The sequence below is a fragment of the Malaclemys terrapin genome, chromosome 3 (assembly GCF_027887155.1).
Source record: "Malaclemys terrapin pileata isolate rMalTer1 chromosome 3, rMalTer1.hap1, whole genome shotgun sequence".
NCBI lineage: Eukaryota > Metazoa > Chordata > Testudines > Emydidae > Malaclemys > Malaclemys terrapin.
Window position 1 is genome coordinate 60,589,772 of NC_071507.1, and position 21,746 is coordinate 60,611,517.

Consider the following 21,746-nt stretch of genomic DNA (forward strand, 5'->3'; position numbering starts at 1 on the left):
CTCCAGCTTGTGCAGGCTTTGCAAGTGTGGCTGGGCAGGGCTGTCTTAGTCTAGAGCTGTTCCTCAAGCCCTTGCTCCCCAGTGTGGGATTTGTATACCCCATCACGGTCTTTTATAAGATTGAGGTGGCTTTGAGAAAAGTCAACCATCCAAATAATGTGTCATGAGGTGCCAGACCCCATAGTGTCCCAGCTGCTAGATGAAGAGCTGTCTCCTTAGAATGACTGGTGGCCCTGCAACAGACAGTGAGATAAAAAGGCTGTAGGTCAGGAGGGATCCAGGTCTCCCAGGGAATCTGAGAAACCACTGAGAGCAGGATCCTTTCAGCAATAGACTGTCGAGAAGCTGCCGAGGTAGCTGGACCTCCAGATGAAAAGGATCATAGAGCATGAGTTGCAAAATAGCCTACAAGAGAGGCATAGTAGGAAGCAGGAAGGGATAGGGAGTAGTTCCAACTACTTCATACAGGGTTCATGGATTGGAACCCAGAGGAGTGGGTAGGCCTGGGTTCCCCTACTAATCCCAGCAGAGACTATCAACCCTTCACTATGGTTGTCAGCCTCCTGAATCATTGGACTCTTTCCTACCCTAGGAGGGGAGACTATTAATGAAATACCAAAGAAACCTACCACAGTAGCATTTAATTTCAAAAAGGGAAACTTCACAACAACAAGGGGGCTAGTTAAACAGACATTAAAAGGAACAATCACACAAGTGAAATGCCTGAAAATCACATGGAAACTTTTTTAAAACACTATAATAGAGGCTCAAACTAGGTGTATAACCGAATCAAACAAAATTAGTAAGCGAACCAAAAAAAATTTGCCATGGCTAAACAGCAGAGTAAAGGTGGCAGCTAGAGAAAAAAACATGTCCTGTAAAAATTAGAAGTCAAATGCTATGCTATGCTAGAACTCAGGCTAGTCAAATATAATTAGGCAGGCTAAAAAAATAATATGAAGAGGAACTAGCAAAAGGCACAAAAACAATAAGCATTCAAAGACGACAAGGCTACTGCAGAGAAGCTAAATTAATTATTTGCCTTAGTCTTCAATACTGATGATGCGAGGGAGATTCTCACACCTGAGACATTCTTTTATATGACAAATTTGAGGAACTATCCCAGATTGAGGTGTCAATAGAGAAGATTTTGGAACAAATTGATGAATAAAACAGTAATAAGAAGTCACCAGAACAGATGGCATTCACCTAAGCATTCTAAAGGAACTCAAATATGAAATTGCAGAACTGCTAACCAAGATATGTAACCTAGCACTCAAATCAGCCTCTCTACCAGATTATTGGAGGATCGCTAATATAATTCTAATTTTTTAAAAAGCACTCCAGAGGTGATCCTGGCAATTAAATACTGGTAATTCTAAATTCAGTGCCAGGCAAATTGTTTTACACTACAGTAAAGAACAGAATTATCAGACACATACATTAACACTGTATGTTGGAGAAGAATCAACACAGCTTTTGTAAAGAAAAACCATGCCTCACCAATCTATTAGAATTATTTGAGGGTGTCAACAAGCATGTGGACAAGGATGATCCAGTTGATGCAGTGTACTTGGACTTTCAAAATGCATTCAACAAGGTCCCCTCAACAAAGGGTTTTCAGCAAAGAGAAAAGAGGGAAAGTCCTCTCATGGATCAGTAACTGTTTAAAAGACAGGAAACAAAGAGCAGAAATAAATCATCCATTTTCACAATGGAAAGAGGTAAATAGAGGGCTCCCCGAAGGATCTGTACTTTTCAACATATTCATAAACAACGTGGAAAAGGGGGTGAACAGTGAGATCATAACATTTGCAGATGATACAAAATTACTCAAGATAGTTAAGTCCAAAGCTGACTGTGAAGAGTTATAAAAGGATCTTATAAAACTGGGTGATGGGGCAATAAAATAGCAGATGAAATTCTACGTTGATAAGTGAAAAGTAATGCACCTGGGAAGAATAATCCCAATTATACATACAAAATGATGGATCTAAATTAGCTGTTACCACTCATGAAAGACCTTGGAATCATCTTAGATCATTCACTGAAAACATCTGCTCAGTGTGCAGCAACAGTCAAAATAGCTAACAGAATGTTAGGAATCATTAGGAAAGGGATAGAAGATAAGACAGAAAATTTCATAATACCACTATATATATCCATGGTATGCCCACACCTTGAATATTGTGTGCAGTTCTGGTTTCCCAACTCGAAAAAGATATATTAGAATTGGAAAAGGTACAGAAAAGGGCAAATAAAATGTTCAGGGGGTATAAAATAGCTTCCTAGGAGGAGAGATGAAAAAGACTAGGACTGTTCAGCTTCATAAAAAGAGACAGCTTAGTGGAGGGATTGTGATAGAGGTCTATAAAATCATGGATACTGTGGAGAAAGTGAATAAGAAAGTGTTATTTACCCCTTTGCATAACACATGAACCAATGAAATCAATAGGCAGCTGTTTAAAAATATAAAGAAGTACTTCTTCACACAACGAACATTCAATCTGTGGAACTTGTTGCCAGGGGATGTTGTAAAGGGTAAAAGGATAACTGGGTTCAAAAAAGAATTATATAAATTCATGGCGGCTAGATCCATCAATGGGTATTAGCCAAGATGGTCAGGGATGTAACCCCCTGCTCAGGTGTCCTTAAACCTCTGACTGCCAGAACCAGGAATTGGATGACAGAGATCACTTGATAATTGCCCTGCTCTGTTCATTTCCTCTGAAGCATCTGGCACTGACCACTGTTGGAAGATAGGATACTGGGTTAGATGGACCTTTTGAGACTATAAACTTCTGAGGTCAGGGACTATGTTTGTATCACACCAAGAACATTTTCAGGACTATCTGAAACAAATAAATAAAATTGCCAACCACATAAATTGTACAACCTCTGCTTTTCTCAGAAGGCTGCTTGTAATCTATACATATATGCACAGTGGTGAGCTGGAGCTGGTTCGCAAGAACCGGTTGCTAAATTTAGAAACTGGTGTAGAACTGGTTGCTAAAAGGGCTGGCGGGTGGACAAACTCCGGTCCATGGGCCACATCTGGCCTGCCAGACCGTCCTGTCCAGCCCGCCTGAGTTCCCAGCGGGGAAGGCTCCCCTGGCCCCTCCCCCGCTTCCCCCATCGCAGAGCTGCAGCGTGCCGAGCTGCCGGTGCCAGCACAGCTCTGCAGCTCCTGCTGCTTTGAGCGGCATGGTAAGAGGGCCGGTCTGGGGCTGGGAGGAGGGGTCAGGGAGCAGGGGGAGAGGTTGGATGGGGGCAGAGGTTCTGGGGTGGTGGTCAGGGGACGGGAAACTGGGGGGTTGGGTAGGCGAGGGAGTTCTGGGGCTCTGTCGGGGTGGTGGTGGATGGGGTTGGGGCAGTCAGGGGACAGGGAGCGGGGCGAGTTGGGTAGGGGGTGGGGTCCTGGGGGGCTGCTACGGTGGGGGGGCTAGGGAGGGGGTGGTCAGGGGACAAGGAGCGGGGGGGTTGATGGGTTGTGGGTTCTGAGCGGGGGCAGTTTGGGGCAGGCCGTGGGTGGGGTCAGATGGGTGGGTGGGGGGGAGACAGGCACGTGGGGCTTGTACTCACCGCGCGGTTCCCTACCGGGTCTTTGGTGGCGGGTGCCTCTGAAAACCCGGAGCAAGTGAAGGCCCCGTTGCCGCTGCCAAAGTGCCACCGAGGACCTGGTAGGGAACCGGTTCTTAGGATTTTGGGAGCTCATCACTGTATATGCATACATAGACATATATACACCCCTCCCCCCTGCCCCGTTCTTACCTGTGCTGGGAAGTGATAAAGGAAGTTAAGCAGCTGGTATCCTGGGTCACTAATTTGATAATATGCTGCCCTGATTACACAGTGTAATGAAGACTGTTGCATGCGCAACAAATCTAGCAACCAAAGTTCTACAGGTCCTTTTGCATTCACTGGAGTGTCCAACTGAAAAATTAAATAAATTTAAATGTACACAATTATATGTAGCTACCAAATCCCAATTATTTATTACTGTGTTATAAATGTTATATAGTTATTGTTTTGATTTTAAATATCCATAAAAATGTTACCAAATATGTAGAATTTATTCTGATGATTTTTTTTCAAATAAATCATGTAATTAAACATTAATTCATAATTAACTTAATTTAACCATCTACTTGTGTGCATTCAGCAAAAGAATGGCTTCTCATATAATAAAGATACTGAAAAAAATAAACAGTGAAACATTTTAAATTAGTGATAAATAGATAAAAAATTAGCAGTATTACTGGAATTTTCTCTCCTTCTCTTGATATGACTGCCATTATGCGATCATAATCCTTTGGGTGAAACTGCACTTCATTTATATTATCAGATACGGCAGGAAGATGTGGCTAAAAGGATAATTCAGAAAGTAATTCAATGTAAACATTTACTATTAGCAGACATACAAGAAAAATAACTATTGACTTGATCCAGCAAGGAAGTTCACAAATGGAGTTTTATACTGCACAGATTATGTAGCAGGATATTGTCATAATGCACTAAATGTAGAATTTTTAAGTTACTTACTGTAAAAAAACAAACACACAGAAAAATCTAAAGTCTGAGGAGCAGCTGAAAATCTTGCTCTGAATGAGGTTTGCCAGAAGAATTTGTTACATTTACAGTTTATTTTGCCTTTGCTTTTTGCATATTTTATTTATTTAAATATGTCTTTCAAAGCTTTTTTTGTTAGCATACTAACTTTAAAATAGTCACTCAAAACTTACCTGAATGGTGTGTGAATCACTTGCTTGTCCAAGAATTTCAAGAAGGGCAGGATCAGAGATAAAGAAGAATCTGGGAAACAGTAGCCTTTTCTTCTCTAAATATCTTAAATATTGTGGAAGATTTTTATTACAAAATGTATTCTACATGAAATTGTGAATCAGACTGTGAAATATTACATAATTTTAAAAAACACCAGTTTCTTCATCCTTCCTACACCTATCACTTTAACGCTCAATTTACAAAAAGATTTAAGCACATGCTTGAGTACATCTCTATTCAGGAGAGCACTTTAAGCATATGCCTAATTTAAAGCACATAGTTAAGTGCTGTCCTGAATAGGGCAGCTTTCACAAATCAGGGCTTAAAATATCAAAAGCCATAGCTAACTGCCACAGTGCTATGTGCCATGGTGGACTGTTTTAAAGCAAAGTAATTTAAATCACCAATTGTAATCATGATTTAAATTGGCTATCAGGAAACATTGATTTAAATAATTTATTTGAATCCTGTTTCGCATTTGTACTTTTTAGGTATTTTTCTAAAGAAACGATTATTCTTATTGGTTGGTAACCATTAAAACTTATTGATATGCAACTAAATACAGCCTTTGCACTAAATTGGTGCTTCTTTTTTGCTAACCAGGAGGATATTATATTTTTTACACACTTATTTAGCAATTATAGAGTTTAACATAAATTTATTCAGATTCTTAATATTTACAGTTTTTATTATGTTAGAAAATGGCAAATGACACATTTGTTATTTACTAGATTAATTTTTTACTCATGATTTGTGTCAAGTTGCATTTGGATGCAAGCTGAAGTTCCATTAATTTTTTTAAAAACAGCATTTAAAAATGTTTTTATTAGTTGAATAAAACTACCTTAAATGTGCTATATAGATTAGAAAACAGTAAGTTTATCAAAACATGTTTTGTTTTTTAACTGATTTATTAAACAAAGGAAGTATTATCTGTAGTAAGTGAATTGAACTGATTGCTTCTGGTCACCCTGTCATTCAAGACTTTAGAACTAGTAGATCTCATACTCTCACACCTCACTTTCGTGCATAGTTCGGAAGAAAAAAAAAAAAACAGGTTTTCCTGCTTTTTTGACACCCAATCAGTTTCTCATCTTTGAACTGAACTAGTTGAAAAAACTGAAATAAAGAAAATATTCTCTCTGTGCCTACAGAAGAAGCTGCTTCTGTCAAAAGCTGGTTTGACACTTCATCCAACTCTGATTGCAGATGCTAAGTCAGTGATTTCCATTAGTTCAGTGGTCTGACTTTCTTTAAAATTTCAGCAGCTAACCCATACTCCTTGAATATTATTTTTATTTAATGTAAATGATTTAACTATAATCTATTAAGTTTAGGCCTTGATTTAGGTTGCCAATTTCAAATGTAATTTTAAATGATTTTTTTAGAAAGAAAAATCTGTTTCCATTAAAAATAAGATTTTAATTTTTTTCATAATGGAATTTTTTCCACCCTTCTATGTGCTAATGCATAGAAAGAAAGAACTGTAGTTCTCTGAGTAAATACTGTAGTATAGATTCTTGCTCTTGGGCATAACTGGACCATCAGGGTATGTCTACACTGCAGTTAAACACCTGCAGCTGGCCTGGGTCAGCTGATTTGGACTAGTGGGCTCAGGATGTAAAACTGTGCTGTAGATATTTGGACTCAGGCTGGAGCCCAAGCTCTGGGACTTTCACCTCTCAAGGGGTCCCAGAACTTGGGCTCCAGCCTGAGTCCAAATGTCTATACCACAACTTTACAGCCCCACCGCCCAAGCCCTGCGACCCTGGGTCACTGACATAGGTCAGCCAGGGGTGTTTAATTACTATATAGACATATCCTCAGTGTTGAGGTCAGAAACATATGGAAAGTTGTGGCTATGTCCACACTTGGAGCTAGGGGTGTGATTCGCAGCTTGTGTAGATATCCTCAAAGCATAGGCGCTGACTCCATGGATGCTCTGGGACTGGAGCACCCACGGGAGAAAAAATAGTGGGTGCTCTGCACCCACCAGCAGCCAAGCTCCCCTCACCCCCCAGCCCACACCGCCTCACCCACCCCACCCCACCTCCTCCTCCCCCACCTTGAGCGTGCCACGTCCCCGCTCCTCCGTCTACCTCCCAGCATTTCCCACCTGGCCGCTGCCAAATAGCTGTTTGCACGCTCCATGGGGGGAGGAGCGGGAACGTGGTGCACTCAGGGGAGGAGGGGGGAAGAGGCGGGGCCAGGGCAGGGATTTGGGGAAGGGGTTGGAATGTGGGTGGGAAGAGGTGGGACAGGGGTGGGGCCTAGCAAGCGGGGGAAAAAGAGGAAGTCGGTACTTATGCCTCGAAGTAGTTTTCATCAAGTCAGCAAGTTAAAAACAATAGTGCAGCTGTGGCAGAATGGGTGGCAGAGAACAGTGGCACAGGCTAGCCACAAGTATGTACCTACAGCGTCCAGGCAGATTTGCACTCAGAGTGGCTATCCCATGTCACTGCCTGTGATACAGCGGCTGGGCTATTTTTAGTGTGCTAGCTCGATGACAGCTAGCGCGAGGATGTCTATGCAGGTTGGAAATGTCACCTCCAGCTCCAAATATAGACATACCCCAAGACTGTGGAGGTCATACACATGCCTTTCTGGCAACAAAGAATACTTATAACAGGCTCACAGGCCCCAGTTCAGCAAATCATTTAAACTGAATTCAGGACTTCAAGAGCTAACATCCGGTGTTCATTCAGTTCCTTACATCAGAATCTACGTACGATACTTCAAAGTGGGAAGGCAGTTTGGATGTCTAAACCTATCTGAAGAACTATACATACTGTAGTAACACTTTCTCCTTTGAATGTTATTAGTACAGATTCCTATTCTTGAGAGATTATCTAGCCATACCAATTGCCTAAGGAGTTTTGAATAAAATAATAAAATGAAGATTGCAATACTGCTCTCCTAGAGACAAACTACAATATATTACTGTATGTGACAACCGTATAAAAATAACTTCTATTTTTAACATTTTTAGCTGTTTGATTTGTAATTAAAATAAAACATTACTGACTTTATATAAATTAATGACATAATCATGTATTTTAAAAAACTTCTTACCCTGTAAGTGATTTCTGACACACCTCCAACTGTTCATGTAAATGAGGCAGAAGCTGTCCCATAGTTTCATCTCCAACACAGCAGTTAACAACATTAGGATTCTCGTGAGCTCGTTGCATTATTTTTATCCATGATTTGTCAATGTTCTGAAAACGTTTTGCTTCCTAAGCATAATTTAAATCAACATGGTAACACATTCTCTTGTAAACTATTATTTAGTTAAGTTTTTAGAATATAAATATGAATAAGTATTATAGATTTACCTGAGGTAATTGCTTTGCAATATCTCCCCCTACAAAAACAGCTTCAAGATAAACCCATAGGTTTTGCACCACCAACCACTCTTCAATGATATCACTGGAGGTGCTCAGTTTGTATATCCAGTTCTGAATATCTTTTTTAAATGGTGTATTATATCTAAAACCAGGGATGAGAAATAAGAATAGCTTGAAATTAAAGTATAAAGTAAAATATTTATAGAGGGAGTGAAACAAAATATGGATAAATTAGAGAGCAAAAATGATCTCTTGAAAACTTGAATAAACAAATTTAATTTTATTCAAATGTATCAAGAGAATAGATGGCTATACATTTGTGAGCTGAGAGAAGTTATCTGCAGTAACATTATTAATATACCAACATCCACACAAAACAATAACATTTCATCCACATTTATTGCTGATTAAGTGTCAATCTAGTAATATGGTTGCTGATTTAATTATAGTGTGTATATTATCAGTATGTACAAAAATTAGCAAATTCACAAAAAAATCACTTATTAAGTACCTGTTACTAAGTAAAGAGCCCAAGATCATTAAACTGTCCTCCATAAGTGTAATAATTTCTGCTGATTCACTTCCCTTTAACAGTAGCTCTCCTCTTGCTTTAAATGATGAAAAACTCAAATTCTGGCCTCCCCAACTTTCAATTATCTGAGACAATTTAGCTTCAATATCCTTTTCCTTTATAGCAGATATACAGATATCCTGCAAAGTAAAAAAAAATGTTAATCTTCATTATCCAGATGTGAAACCTTTCCTAATACAATAAAAGCTGTGTTATCTGGCACTTTACCAACTGGAAAGCTCTAGAAACCAGCATTTCGGGGTGCCAGATCAGGACAGTTCCCCACAAGTGACAACATGTCCCTGCTGCTCCTAGGTGGAGGAATGGCCACAGGGGCTCCATGCGCTGCCCTGCCCTGAGCGCTGGCTCCGCAGCTCCCATTGGCTGGGATCACAGCCAATGGGAGCTGTGGGGGTGGTGCCTGCGGACAGAGGCAACGTGCAGAGACACCTGGCCATGCCTCCACCTAGGAGCAGCAGGGACATGTCGCTGCTTGCAGGGAGCAGCCCGAGGTGAGCACCGCCCAGATCCGGCACCCTGAAACCCCTCCCACACCCCAACCCTCTGCCCCGAGCCCCCTCACGCACCCAAACTCCCTCCCAGAGCCCATGCCATGCAGCCTCCCATGTCCCAACACCCAGCCATGAGCCCCCTCCCACACCCAAACTCCCTCCCGTCTATTGGTAAGTATAATTTTTAGTTAACCGGAATTTTTGACTTACAGGCACCCCCCCATTCCCCCAACATGCTGGATAACAAAGCTTTTACTGTACTATATATCTAGCTTTTAATTATGATATTTAAAATAATGTATGTATGTGCAATCCAGATTTGAAATTATGCAATGTTTTAAACACATACAGTACAGAGGTGGGACAAGGCATTCTGATAATTTTTAATGCAAACTCATTGATGTTAAATGGTTTTTTTAAATGTAGGGGTATGCAGACCTCAACAAATTTGGCCTGGAAAATATGTAGCTACAGCTGCATGTCTACGGTTGCACTTTTTGGTATTGACAAGACCACAGACTTTCTAAATCTAGATTTCTACATCCTTGACAGACAATAATGTCATGTTCTGATATTTACATGAGCACTCTATCGCTTCGAGTTTAGCTTATGTTTCTGTTCTAGGCTGGTGTAATTGAATTATCTTGTTCAAAGAAAGTATTGGTACAATGGCCCCACTACAAAGCATATTTAACATACGGCACTTCCAAGGCTCCAAGGTTTAAGAATCTGAACTGCCTTCCAAAATCTGAGAAGGATGAGGTGTGGAGCATGCTTCCAGAAGTCTTAAAAGAGCAACACTCTGATGCGGAAACTATAGAACCCGAACCATCAAAAAAGAAAATCAATCTTCTGCTGGTGGCATTTGACTCAGGTGATGAAAATGAACATGCATCAGTCCACACTGCTTTGGATTGTTATCGAGCAGAACCCATCATCAGCTTGGATGCATGTCCTCCCAACCTTCTCCTTTCATTTCCTACTTTAAAGCCCCTCTCATTAATCATGCCAGTCTTGATTCCAGAAGAGTAATACCACAGATACTCAAGTAGAGTCCATCAGTTGAGAAGTATCTTCTTTCTGTAAATACCTCCCAATGGTAGAGCATCCCAAAACCTACCTGATATCACCAATCTTTGAGCCATCAGTTGATCTTCATTCTTTTGTCATGCTTTCACCCACGTTCTCTAGGGACTGAAAGTATTCCACAGCAGATCACTAAGCTTCCACTTCTTTAAGTGTCTTTGTAGCAGGGTGGTTATCCCACTCCTGCCTGGAAGGGCTTAAAATAGCCCTGGCAGAGGGCTGCAGCTCTAAAAGCTGGGTTGATTGGGGAAGTAGCCACAGCTGGGCCATGCCCCAATCAGGCCACAGATGGCCTATATAAAAAGGCTGGGAGCCAGGAGCTCAATCTCTCTCTGCCTTCAGAGGGAGAAGGGCCTGGCTGCAGTGAGCAGACACAGGGTACCTGAGTGGAGCAGGGCTGGGGAGCTCCAGCCTGAATAGCCCCAGGCTGTGCCCTAGTAGGAGGCCAAGGGGTACTGGGGGATGCAGAGGGCAGCCTATGGGTAGGCCAAGGCAGCAGGTCCAAACCCAACCTTACCTGTGATGAGTGGCCTATACTGCAGTCTGCCCCAGGGAGCAGGGGCTAGTTGGTGACTGGCAGTGGCCTTATTCTGAGGTGAGGTAGGGATAGTGGGTGGGGGTTTCCTGGGGAGGGGAAACCCTAGTACTAAGGGGTGTACTGCCAGGGGGCAGCACCCAGATAAAAGGGCACCGGGGTCCGGGAGGGACACAGAGCCAGTAGAGGACAGGCGGACCACTGGCCTGCAGAGGGTGCTCCAGGATGCTGGAAGAGCTAATTCCCAGAAGTCACCAGCAGGAGGCACCACAGGGGTGAGTCCGTTCCTCTACAGTCTTACCCAGCCAAGTGTAGTCATCCTTAATCCATTTCAGTGGGAATCTAGCAGTATCATTCATTCCGATATGCAGCACAATCAATGGATTTCCCCCCACTCCTAGCAGAATTCCTTTCAGCATAATGTCCACATCTCAATCCTTGCTCCTGGCATACACCAGGTGCACAGCAGAAATATTTTCCCTCAGCGGTAGCCATTGGGGCAGCTCGAGTGCCCTCTCCTGCTGCACACTGCTGGCATTGGTATAAATGGTCCAGCCAATCCAAAGCCCCCTCAGTTCCTTCTTTCCAGGAACTCCAATGCAGAGGAATAAGAGGGTGAGTCATAGAATGGACACGTACAACACATCTCACAGATCAACAGTTATGAAAGGTTAGTAGCTGTTTTTTGTCCTTCGAGTGATTGCACATGTGCATTCTACTCTTGGTGACTCCCAAACAGGTAAATAGGCAGAGGGATTGGAGTTCATGTAGAGACAAGCTACAGTACAGCTCAACCAAATCTGGTATCATCTCATGAGTATTGAGTGATGGTGTAATGGGAGGAGAAAGTGTGCATGGATGACCAGGTTACTGCTTTGCAAATGTCCAGGATAGGAATCTGTGCTAGGAATGCCACTGAGGACACTGCCAATCTTATGGAGTTGGCAGTCAGTTTGTCTGGCAGCCTGTCAGATCATAACGTGGATACAAGAAGTTATCCAAGATTAAATTCTCTGTGTGGATTGGAAGACTTTTCATTCTGTCCGCTCAGGCCACAAACAGTTGGGTGGTCTGTTTGGCCCTGTCTATGTAGAACATCAGTGTTTGTCTAACATCCAATGTGTGTAGCTATTGCTCGTCTGTATTTGCAGGTGGTTTGGGGTAAAATACAAGTAAATTGATTGATATGAAAATTTGAAACTTAGAGAGAAACCTTGGATGAGGGTGTAAATACACCTTATCTTTAAAGAAGACTGTGTACAATGGTTCAGATGTGAGGGTGCACAGTTCAGAGACCCTTCTGGTAGAAGTAACAGCAATTAGGAAAACCACCTTCCACAAAAAGTGTAGTAAGGAGCACATTGCTAGAGGCTCAAATGGTGATCCCATAAGTTTAGACAAAATTAAGTTCAAGTCCCAAGGGAAAACGTGCTTCTTTAGTTGAGGGTACAATCTTTCCAGGCAGGGACTGATGAAGCCTACATGTTTAAATGGTTAATCTTACTGAAGGTGTGGAAACATGACCAGGTGGCCACTGCATCTTTCTCTCTCTCTCTCTCTCTGTACGTTATATATTAATCTTCAATTACTTTGAATAAATAAGCACGAATTTTCAAGGGGAAAAAGGGTTTCTACCTTTGAAAGCATCTGAAATGCAGCAATTTAGCCATCTAATAACAAACTGCAATGTTTCTTCTGTTTTTCTTTGCTTGTTTTTCATTTGTTTATGATGGGTATATAGACCAAGAGAAGTGGAGATTTTTCTGAATTGGGTACTACATTCAATGTTGATTTTTAGACCTTTGACATCAAGAGTATGCCAAAAGAGTGGAACTTTTTTGTTTTGTTTTTGTTTTTGTTTGGTTTTTAAAGGGTTGGGGGGGTTTTTGATAGTGGGCAAAAATTATGGGAAAATAATTTTTTGTAACTGGGTTTATTTTGGGAATAAAGAATTAACTCTCAGTACATCTTTGTCCTCATGAAGAGGTGCACAGCTGCTGTTCCCCAATAAGACCTTAACTTCTGAAAACTCTCTTTGCTGAAATGATTGAAAGGAGATAAGCCTTTTAAAAAATCTAAGGGCACTTCTGACAAGGAATCAAAGGGATGCTTCATCTGAGTTTTTAATATAAGATTTTGATCTCAAGTGGGAATTCTCCTCATTGGTGTAGAGATTAGAAGTGAGGCAGCTCCAAGAATTCTTATGTCCGGAAGAAAGGAAAATCCTGCGCCCACTTGCATTTCTAGTGAGCTGGAAATTATGAGGATTTTGGCTCATATTAAGACTTACGATAAGAATTTAAAACAAAATATAGAAAAAAGAAAAAGATTTGCCCTTGCCTTGACTGGATCCTTATATGTTAATGACTTAGCTCTCTCTATATATACAGCTTTACGTATAGACCAGGCCCTAGGAATACTTTCTCCAGGCTAAGGATATGATAAAAGCATCTGAATAACCTATTTTAATTATTACCTCTCAAATCTCATGTAGCTAGATTTAATTTCTTAGGACTCAGCAGAACGTTGGTGCAAGGGACCATCACTGACAGATGTGAGATCGAATGACATTGCACCCTGTGGCCACCAGCTTCTGAATCCTGTTCTCTGATAGAAATAAATGTATGTGGAGATTGATATCTGATTATTCCCAGAAGTAATATTGACCATATGGTGTCATTCTGCTCTTGGTAATGACAAATCCATGTTGCTTCAGAACAGAATCTGAGCTGTGGGATGCAGCTTTGTGAGCGTTTTCCAGGAATGGGGCTCTGAGCAGGGAGTCTCAACATGGGTATATATGACCCTTTTTGCCAGAGGAAAACAGTGTTAACTAGCATTTGGAAGACACTTTGGAAGATAGAGGGGCAGGCAGACCAAGGAAAAGCAGCACACTAACAACATTGTCTGTTGCATGTGAAGCCAAGACATCTCCTATGGGAGGTTCATGCAGTGCATTGGTAGGGGTTCTTCAAATCAAGGCTAGAGAAAAATTTAAAAAATCCTTTTGAGAATAGCTACTACAGTGAAATTTAGGGTCTCCAACTTGAACTGTAGCTTCTAGGAAAAAAAATCTACTTAAGAATTTCAAATTGAGTGCTCCTCAGTTTTTTGAGCCCTTGGGCATCAGGGTGGGAATGGAATACACTCCTAAGCCGCCTTGTTGCCTGCAAAATCAATTACCTCAGTTTGAAGCAGATTATATATTTTAGTCTTCATACTTTTATATTTTGATTGGCTGGAGGATGAAAGAGATGTTTTGGAGTTGCATTTAATTCAAAATAGGACAGGTTGTAGATCTCTGGCTAAGATTTTTTAATTTGTTTTGTGATGTAGTAGTGAACGAACACACTAAAATTTCACTTAGGAAGAAAAAATTAAATGCAGAAATACAAAATGGGAAATAATTGGCTTTGCAGAAAAAGATCTGAGGATTTTACTGGATCACAAACTGAACATGAGTCAACAAGGTGATGCGCTTGTGAAAAAAGCAAATGTCATTCTGGGGTGCATTATCAAGGGCATTATATGTAAGACATAAGAGGTAACTAACTATTCCACTCTACTCAGCACTGGTGAGGCCTCAGCTGGATTAGTATGTCAAATTTTAAGAGTCCAGAGGAGAACATCAAACATGATAAAAAGTTCAGGAAAGGTTTAAAAACCTGGGTATGTTTAGTCAGAGATGATCTAGGTATACCTGGACCTGCTTCAGCAAAGAGGGGATTTGACTAGATGACCTCTTGAGGTCACTTCCAGCCCTACATTTCTATGATTCTATAATGGACAACAACTATTTAACATACCATGCATTGTTTCAGAATAGTGTTTGATTTCATAGTCAAAAAGTCCTTAAATATAACTTTTATACAAGTAATATTTTGTTCTTTCCTGAAAATATAAATTGAAGGATCAAAAGTAATGTGTGTACTTACCTCAATATCATCCTTATGTATAAGAAGTGGTGCTTCCATGATGTTTCGAAGACAAAAAGAATCTGATTCCACATCAAATTGATGTCCTGTTGTTTCAGCAATGCGATTCCAATGTCTCTGCTTCATTGCTTTATTAGTCATCATTTCCAACAGAGGACATGACTCACTAAAATCATCTATTCTTTTCTTGAGGTCTAAAAACGCTTGCCAGTTTTTAAGTCCTTTGGGAAGTTTGCGGCACCTTTAATTCAGTAAATAATAATAATTGATACAGTAGTATACTTCTTATATTGTTGATTTAATATTTTATCAAAAAGGATCTTGAAATATTTTTATGTATATTTGAAAAAAATAGGTGGTTTAAAACCGACACCATTGTTTCACCAAAACTATTTTCTCAGTAACAATGGCTGAAAAATTAGTCTGCTGACATATCAATTTCATTTAAATAGTGTACCAGTGATATCCGTGCAGGGCAGGCTCTAGGGACCAGAGTTCCAAGCATGTGCTTGGGGCGGCACTTTTCAAGGGGCAGCTTTTTTTTCTGTGGCTTCGGCGGCGGCACTCTGGCTTTTTTTTTTTTTTTTTTTTGCTTGGGGTGGCAAAAAACCTGGAGCCGGCCCTCTATCAGTGTCTATCTTTCCTGCAAAAATCATTGTAATCACTGTTCTAAAGAGCATACTGTTATCCCTTCAATCCCACTCTCATACAGGTGGTGGATTAAACAGAACTCCAAGAAAGTAATCTTCTAATGCAAATGCAAGATTTATTATATGATAATTTTCTCTTAGCCATTTCTCCCCTCATTCATTACTAATGGATTAATTTGAAATTTGGAGAGAGATCAATATAATTGCGGAATGCTTCAGAGCGGATAGGGGGCTGCAGACAGGGGAGTTTGAGAGGGAGTTTGACAGAGGGAGGCTTACGATGGTTAGGAAGACCCGCAACACCTGTGCCAGCACTGCTTCTGTCTCCTCCACCTGCACCTGTAGCCAGACAGAGCGCCTGAGCATGGATGCTTCTACCCAGATCCAGGTGTGGTTTTGCAGGGACTGTAACTTGCAATTTCCACTTACTGATATCCAGGCTGGGGGGGCGGGGGCATCCAATGTGAAAGGTGCCTGCTGGTGGAATCTCTCAGGCAGCACGTGGGAAAGCTACAGGAGGAGGTGGCTAGGTTGAGGAGCATCCGAATCCACGAGCAATTCCTGGACAGTGTCCATGTGGAGACAGTGGAGGTAGCTGTCCCAGTACACAGGACTGCTGACACACCACTGGTGGAGGAGGAGATGGCTCAGGGTGGACACTGGCAGCTGGTTACTTCTGGCAGCAGGCAGAGCTCCACCCCTGCTCCGAACCCTCTCGCCGTGGTAATAGGTAACCATTATGCTCTTCTTGATACAGGAGAAAAGGAATCACCCCCTACAGTAAAGGAGGAGAAGCTCCGTACCCCTAAGGCTGGGAGGTCTGCTGCCACCACTGTGAATAGGAAACGTAGGGTAGTGGTGGTCGGAGACTCTCTGCTGAGGGGGACGGAGGCGCCCATCTGTCGCCCTGACATTTCATCTCGGGAGGTATGCTGCTTGCCGGGGGCCCGTATCCAAGATGTTACGGAGGCATTGTTGAGGATTATTCAGCCCTCTGACTACTACCCCATGCTACTCATCCATGTGGGCACAAATGATACTGCGAGGTGTGACACTGATTGGATCAAGAGTGACTACAGGACTCTGGGAGTACAGGTGAAGGAGTTTGGAGCACAGGTGGTATTCTCTTTGATTCTTCCTGTCAAAGGTAGGGGCCTGGGCCGAGACAGATGCATCATGGAGGTGAATGCCTGGCTGCGAAGATGTGTTGCCAGGAGGGCTTTGGCTTCCTCAACCACGGGATGCTATTTGAGGAAGGACTGCTAGGCAGAGATGGCGTTCACCTTTCAAGGAGGGGAAAGACCCTATTTGGCCACAGACTGGCTAACCTAGTGAGGAGGGCTTTCAACTAGGTTCGATGGGGACAGGTGAGCAAAGCCCACAGATAAGTGGGGAAGATGGAGACCTGGGAGGTGGGTCGGAAACAAGAGGGAGGGTGGGCTAGAAAGGAGGGTCAGGGCAAAACTGGGAGGCAAGATCAAACCAATATCTTAGATGCTTATATACAAATGCGAGAAGATGGGTAATAAGCAGGAAGAACTGGAAGTGCTAATAAATAAATACAACTATGACATTGTTGGCATCACTGAAACTTGGTGGGGTAATACACATGATTGGAATGTTGGTGTGGATGGGTACAGCTTGCTCAGGAAGGATAGATGGGAGAAAGGGAGGAGGTGTTGCCTTATATATTAAAAATGTACACACTTGGACTGAGGTGGAGATGGACATAGGAGATGGAAGTGTTGAGAGTCTCTGGGTTAGGCTAAAAGGCGGGGGGGGGGAAGGGAGATGTCATGCTAGGAGTCTACTACAGGCCACCTAACCAGGTAGAAGAGGTGGATGAGGCTTTCTTTAAACAACTAACAAAATCATCCAAAGCCCAAGATTTGGTGGTGATGGGGAACTTCAACTATCCAGATATATGTTGGGAAAATAACACAGCGGGGCACAGACTATCCAATAAGTTCTTGGACTGCATTGCAGACAACTTTTTATTTCAGACGGTTAAAAGAGCTACTGGGGGGAAGCTGTTATAGACTTGATTTTAACAAATAGGGAGGAACTTGTTGAGAATTTGAAAGTAGAAGGCAGCTTGGGTGAAAGTGATCATGAAATCATAGAGTTTGCAATTCTAAGGAAGGGTAGAAGGGAGTACAGCAAAATAGAGACAATGGATTTCAGGAAGGCGGATTTTGGTAAGCTCAGAGAGCTGATAGGTAAGGCCCCGTGGGAATAAAGATTCAGGGGAAAAACAACTGAGGAGAGTTGGCAGTTTTTCAAAGGGACACTATTAAGGGCCCAAAAGCAAGCTATTCCACTGGTTAGGAAAGAGAAAATGTGGCAAAAGACCACCTTGGCTTAACCACGAGATCTTGCATGATCTAAAAAATAAAAAGGAGTCCTATAAAAAAATGGAAACTAGGACAGATTACAAAGGATGAATATAGGCAAACAACACAGGAATGCAGGGGCAAGATTAGAAAGGCAAAGGCACAAAATGAGCTCAAACTAGCTACGGGAATAAAGGGAAACAAAGACTTTTTATCAATACATTAGAAGCAAGAGGAAGACCAAGGACAGGGTAGGTCCACTGCTCAGTGAGGAGGAAGAAACAGTAACAGGAAACTTGGAAATGGCAGAGATGATTAATGACTTCTTTGTTTCAGTCTTCACCGAGAAGTCTGAAGGAATGCCTAACATAGTGAATGCTAATGGGAAGGGGGTAGGTTTAACAGATAAAATAAAAAAAGAACAAGTTAAAAATCACTTAGAAAAGTTAGATGACTGCAAGTCACCAGGGCCTGATGAAATGCATCCTAGAATACTCAAGGAGCTAATAGAGGAGGTATCTGAGCCTCTGGCTATTATCTTTGGAAAAATCATGGGAGACGGGAGAGATTCCAGAAGACTGGAAAAGGGCAAATATAGTGCCCATCTATAAAAAGGGAAATAAAAACAACTCAGGAAACTACAGACCAGTTAGTTTAACTTCTGTGCCAGGGAAGATAATGGAGCAATTAATTAAGGAAATCATCTGCAAACACTTGGAAGGTGGTAAGGTGATAGGGAATAGCCAGCATGGATTTGTAAAGAACAAATCGTGTCAAACCATTCTGATAGCTTTCTTTGATAGGATAACGAGTCTTGTGGATAAGGGAGAAGCGGTGGTATACATAGATTTTAGTAAGGCATTTGATATGGTCTCGCATGATATTCTTATCGATAAACTAGGCAAATACAATTTAGATGGGGCTACTATAAGGTGGGTGCATAACTGGCTGGATAACCGTACTCAGAGAGTAGTTATTAATGATTCCCAATCCTGCTGGAAAGGTATAACAAGTGGGGTTCCGCAGGGGTCTGTTTTGGGACCGGCTCTGTTCAATATCTTCATCAACGACTTAGATATTGGCATAGAAAGTACGCTTATTAAGTTTGCGGATGATACCAAACTGGGAGGGATTGCAACTGCTTTGGAGGACAGGGTCATAATTCAAAATGATCTGGACAAATTGGAGAAATGGTCTGAGGTAAACAGGATGAAGTTTAACAAAGACAAATGCAAAGTGCTCCACTTAGGAAGGAAAAATCAGTTTCACACATACAGAATGGGAAGAGACTGTCTAGGAAGGAGTACGGCAGAAAGAGATCTAGGGGTTATAGTGGACCACAAGCTAAACATGAGTCAACAGTGTGATGCGGTTGCAAAAAAAGCAAATGTGATTCTGGGATGCATTAACAGGTGTGTTGTGAGCAAGGCATGAGAAGTCATTCTTCCGCTCTACTCTGCGCTGGTTAGGCCTCAACTGGAGTATTGTGCCCAGTTCTCGGCACCGCATTTCAAGAAAGATGTGGAGAAATTGGAGAGGGTCCAGAGAAGAGCAACAAGAATGATTAAAGGTCTTGAGAACATGACCTATGAAGGAAGGTTGAAAGAATTGGGTTTGTTTAGTTTGGAAAAGAGAAGACTGAGAGGGGACATGATAGCAGTTTTCAGGTATCTAAAAGGGTGTCATAAGGAGGAGGGAGAAAACTTGTTCACCTTAGCCTCTAAGGATAGAACAAGAAGCAATGGGCTTAAACTGCAGCAAGGGAGGTTTAGGTTGGACATTAGGAAAAAGTTCCTAACTGTCAGGGTGGTTAAATACTGGAATAAATTGCCTAGGGAGGTTGTGGAATCTCCATCTCTGAAGATATTTAAGAGTAGGTTAGATAAATGTCTATCAGGGATGGTCTAGACAGTATTTCCTCCTGCCATGAGGGCAGGGGATTGAACTCAATAACCTCTCGAGGTCCCTTCCAGTCCTAGCATCTATGAATCTATGAATATGAATCTATAATCCTTCAACTCAGTCAATCAGTAATATTCTTCCAAAGCTGTAGAAATATTTCAGCAACTTATTAGTAGCATTAAGACATATACTTGGTATGTTATAGCTAATTGTCAAGCTACTATATGTCTAATTCTCCCTTTAGGGAAAAAAAATCTGTTATGAATTTGTATTCCAGTTGTTTTACCAGATTAGACTGATGAGAAGAGAACAGGGCTGCCCGGGGGGGGAGGGAGGGGACAAGTGGGGCAATTTGCCCCAGGCCCCGGGCCCCGCAAGCCCTGGCCGAGAATCCCTTTCTTCACCCGGCGGTGGTCCGGGTCTTCGGCGGCATTTCGGCAGCAGGGCGGCCCTTCAGTCACTCCACATCTTCAGCAGCACTGAAGGGCCCCCCGCCGCCGAAATGCCGCCACCGCAGACTCGGCATGCCGTCTGGTGAGTACAAGCTCCCCTGCTTTGCCCCAGGCCCCCTGAATCCTCTGGGCAGCCCTGGAAGAGAACCTGCTAGCAGAAAGAAAATTAGGTAAGAGATTTCACATTCTGCAGCACATGTTCTCGCCTGACTAATAGGAAGTAGTGAGCAGTGAATCACATAAGTAGAAAAAAGTAGTTTTAAGTATTAGACTAGTATAATAGATAGAAGTGGAAGTGTCCCCCCATATAAAACCAGAGCTTTGGAATTTAAAGAATTATTTGGGAACCAACCCACTAATACCCTCCTACCAAAGGATGGCCTGTTGAAGAATGGAAACCTACTTTGCAAGTGTTCCTCAAACTATTTCCAACAATGTCAATAGAGACTTGTATATGGAGTCTCAATTTCTTCTCCAGAAATATTTCCCAGATATCTAGCATAGCAACTGGTGCAGGATTTTAACATCTTGCCTAAAGCAATTTGTGGCCCTAAGGCCCTGACATTTTGGATGGAATGATATGTGCAGAGAACAATTAGTGTCTGCACTCTATGTTTGAGATATACTTTTAGCTTTCTAGGGATGTCACTTGTGTCACATTATTGCTGTAGCTGTGTTGTCCCAGGATATGAGGGAGACAAGGTGGGTGAAATAATATCTTTTATTGAACCAACTTCTGTTAGTAGAGAGGACAAACTTTTGAAATTCACAGAGCTCTTCATACCTGGAAAAAGTAATCAGTGTCCAAGCTAAATACAAGGTGGGACAGACTGTTAAGCATCAGGGGTTCACACATGGTGTAGGAGCCCTTTTAAATTGAAGTGCGCAGTTAACACCTCTGCAGTCATAGGACAACGGAGGGTTAGTAGATAGCCAGGTGTGTTATACACATTTTTGTAATGGGTCATAAAACCAGTGTTAACACCTTCCAAGGTGCATGATGAATGTAAGAATTTTTAGTTATATTTTTATGATCCATATGTGCGCCTTAGTTTAGCTGATCACTATGTATTTGTCACAGGGTGGAGCTTCTTCCCACCTTCCAAGCACAAACTGCCACTCCCAATCTCCTTGAGGATGGTTTATTTTCTTAAAACAGGCAAGTAAACAAACAGAAAACAAAAAGAACAGGAGTACTTGTGGCACCTTAGAGACTAACAAATTTATTAGAGCATAAGCTTTCGTGGACTACAGCCCACTTCTTCGGATGCATATCAGAAAACAGAAAACAGTATTTTAACTCTCTCCTTTGTCTCAGACTTCAGGGCCACTCCTTAGAGGGATCTCTGGCGCTCCTCTCCTGACAGCTTCTCAGTTTTAATCAGCTGTTCTCCCTTCGTGGAGCAGCAGCCCCAGGGCTGCTTCCCCAGCCACCTGGCCCCTTCCTCCAGAGACACACCATTGGACTTAGCTCCACTCCACTATGGCTTCTCTTTCACAGGCACAGCCTGTCTCAATCACCCTCTCCTCCTTCATTCCCTGCCCTTTAAAACCTCAGGTATAGCCCAACCACCTTTAATTGTCTAGATTGGGCTCACCTCTTCTAACACAAGGGAGCTTAGTCCAGCTCTACTCACAGGG

The 21,746-nt window shown here is 42.1% G+C and overlaps 1 protein-coding gene across 1 annotated transcript in view; it reads right to left on the reverse strand.

The window, feature by feature from the left end:
• DNAH8 (dynein axonemal heavy chain 8) overlaps positions 1–21,746 on the reverse strand; it is a 581,193-nt gene that overhangs the window by 282,443 nt on the left and 277,004 nt on the right. Inside the window, exons 36-42 of the mRNA XM_054024546.1 lie at positions 14,769–15,009; positions 8,641–8,840; positions 8,118–8,271; positions 7,855–8,018; positions 4,743–4,845; positions 4,260–4,364; positions 3,772–3,933 (exon numbers count right to left, since the gene is read on the reverse strand). Coding sequence (XP_053880521.1) covers positions 3,772–3,933; positions 4,260–4,364; positions 4,743–4,845; positions 7,855–8,018; positions 8,118–8,271; positions 8,641–8,840; positions 14,769–15,009 — 1,129 coding nt within the window. The remainder of the gene's footprint in view (positions 1–3,771; positions 3,934–4,259; positions 4,365–4,742; positions 4,846–7,854; positions 8,019–8,117; positions 8,272–8,640; positions 8,841–14,768; positions 15,010–21,746) is intronic.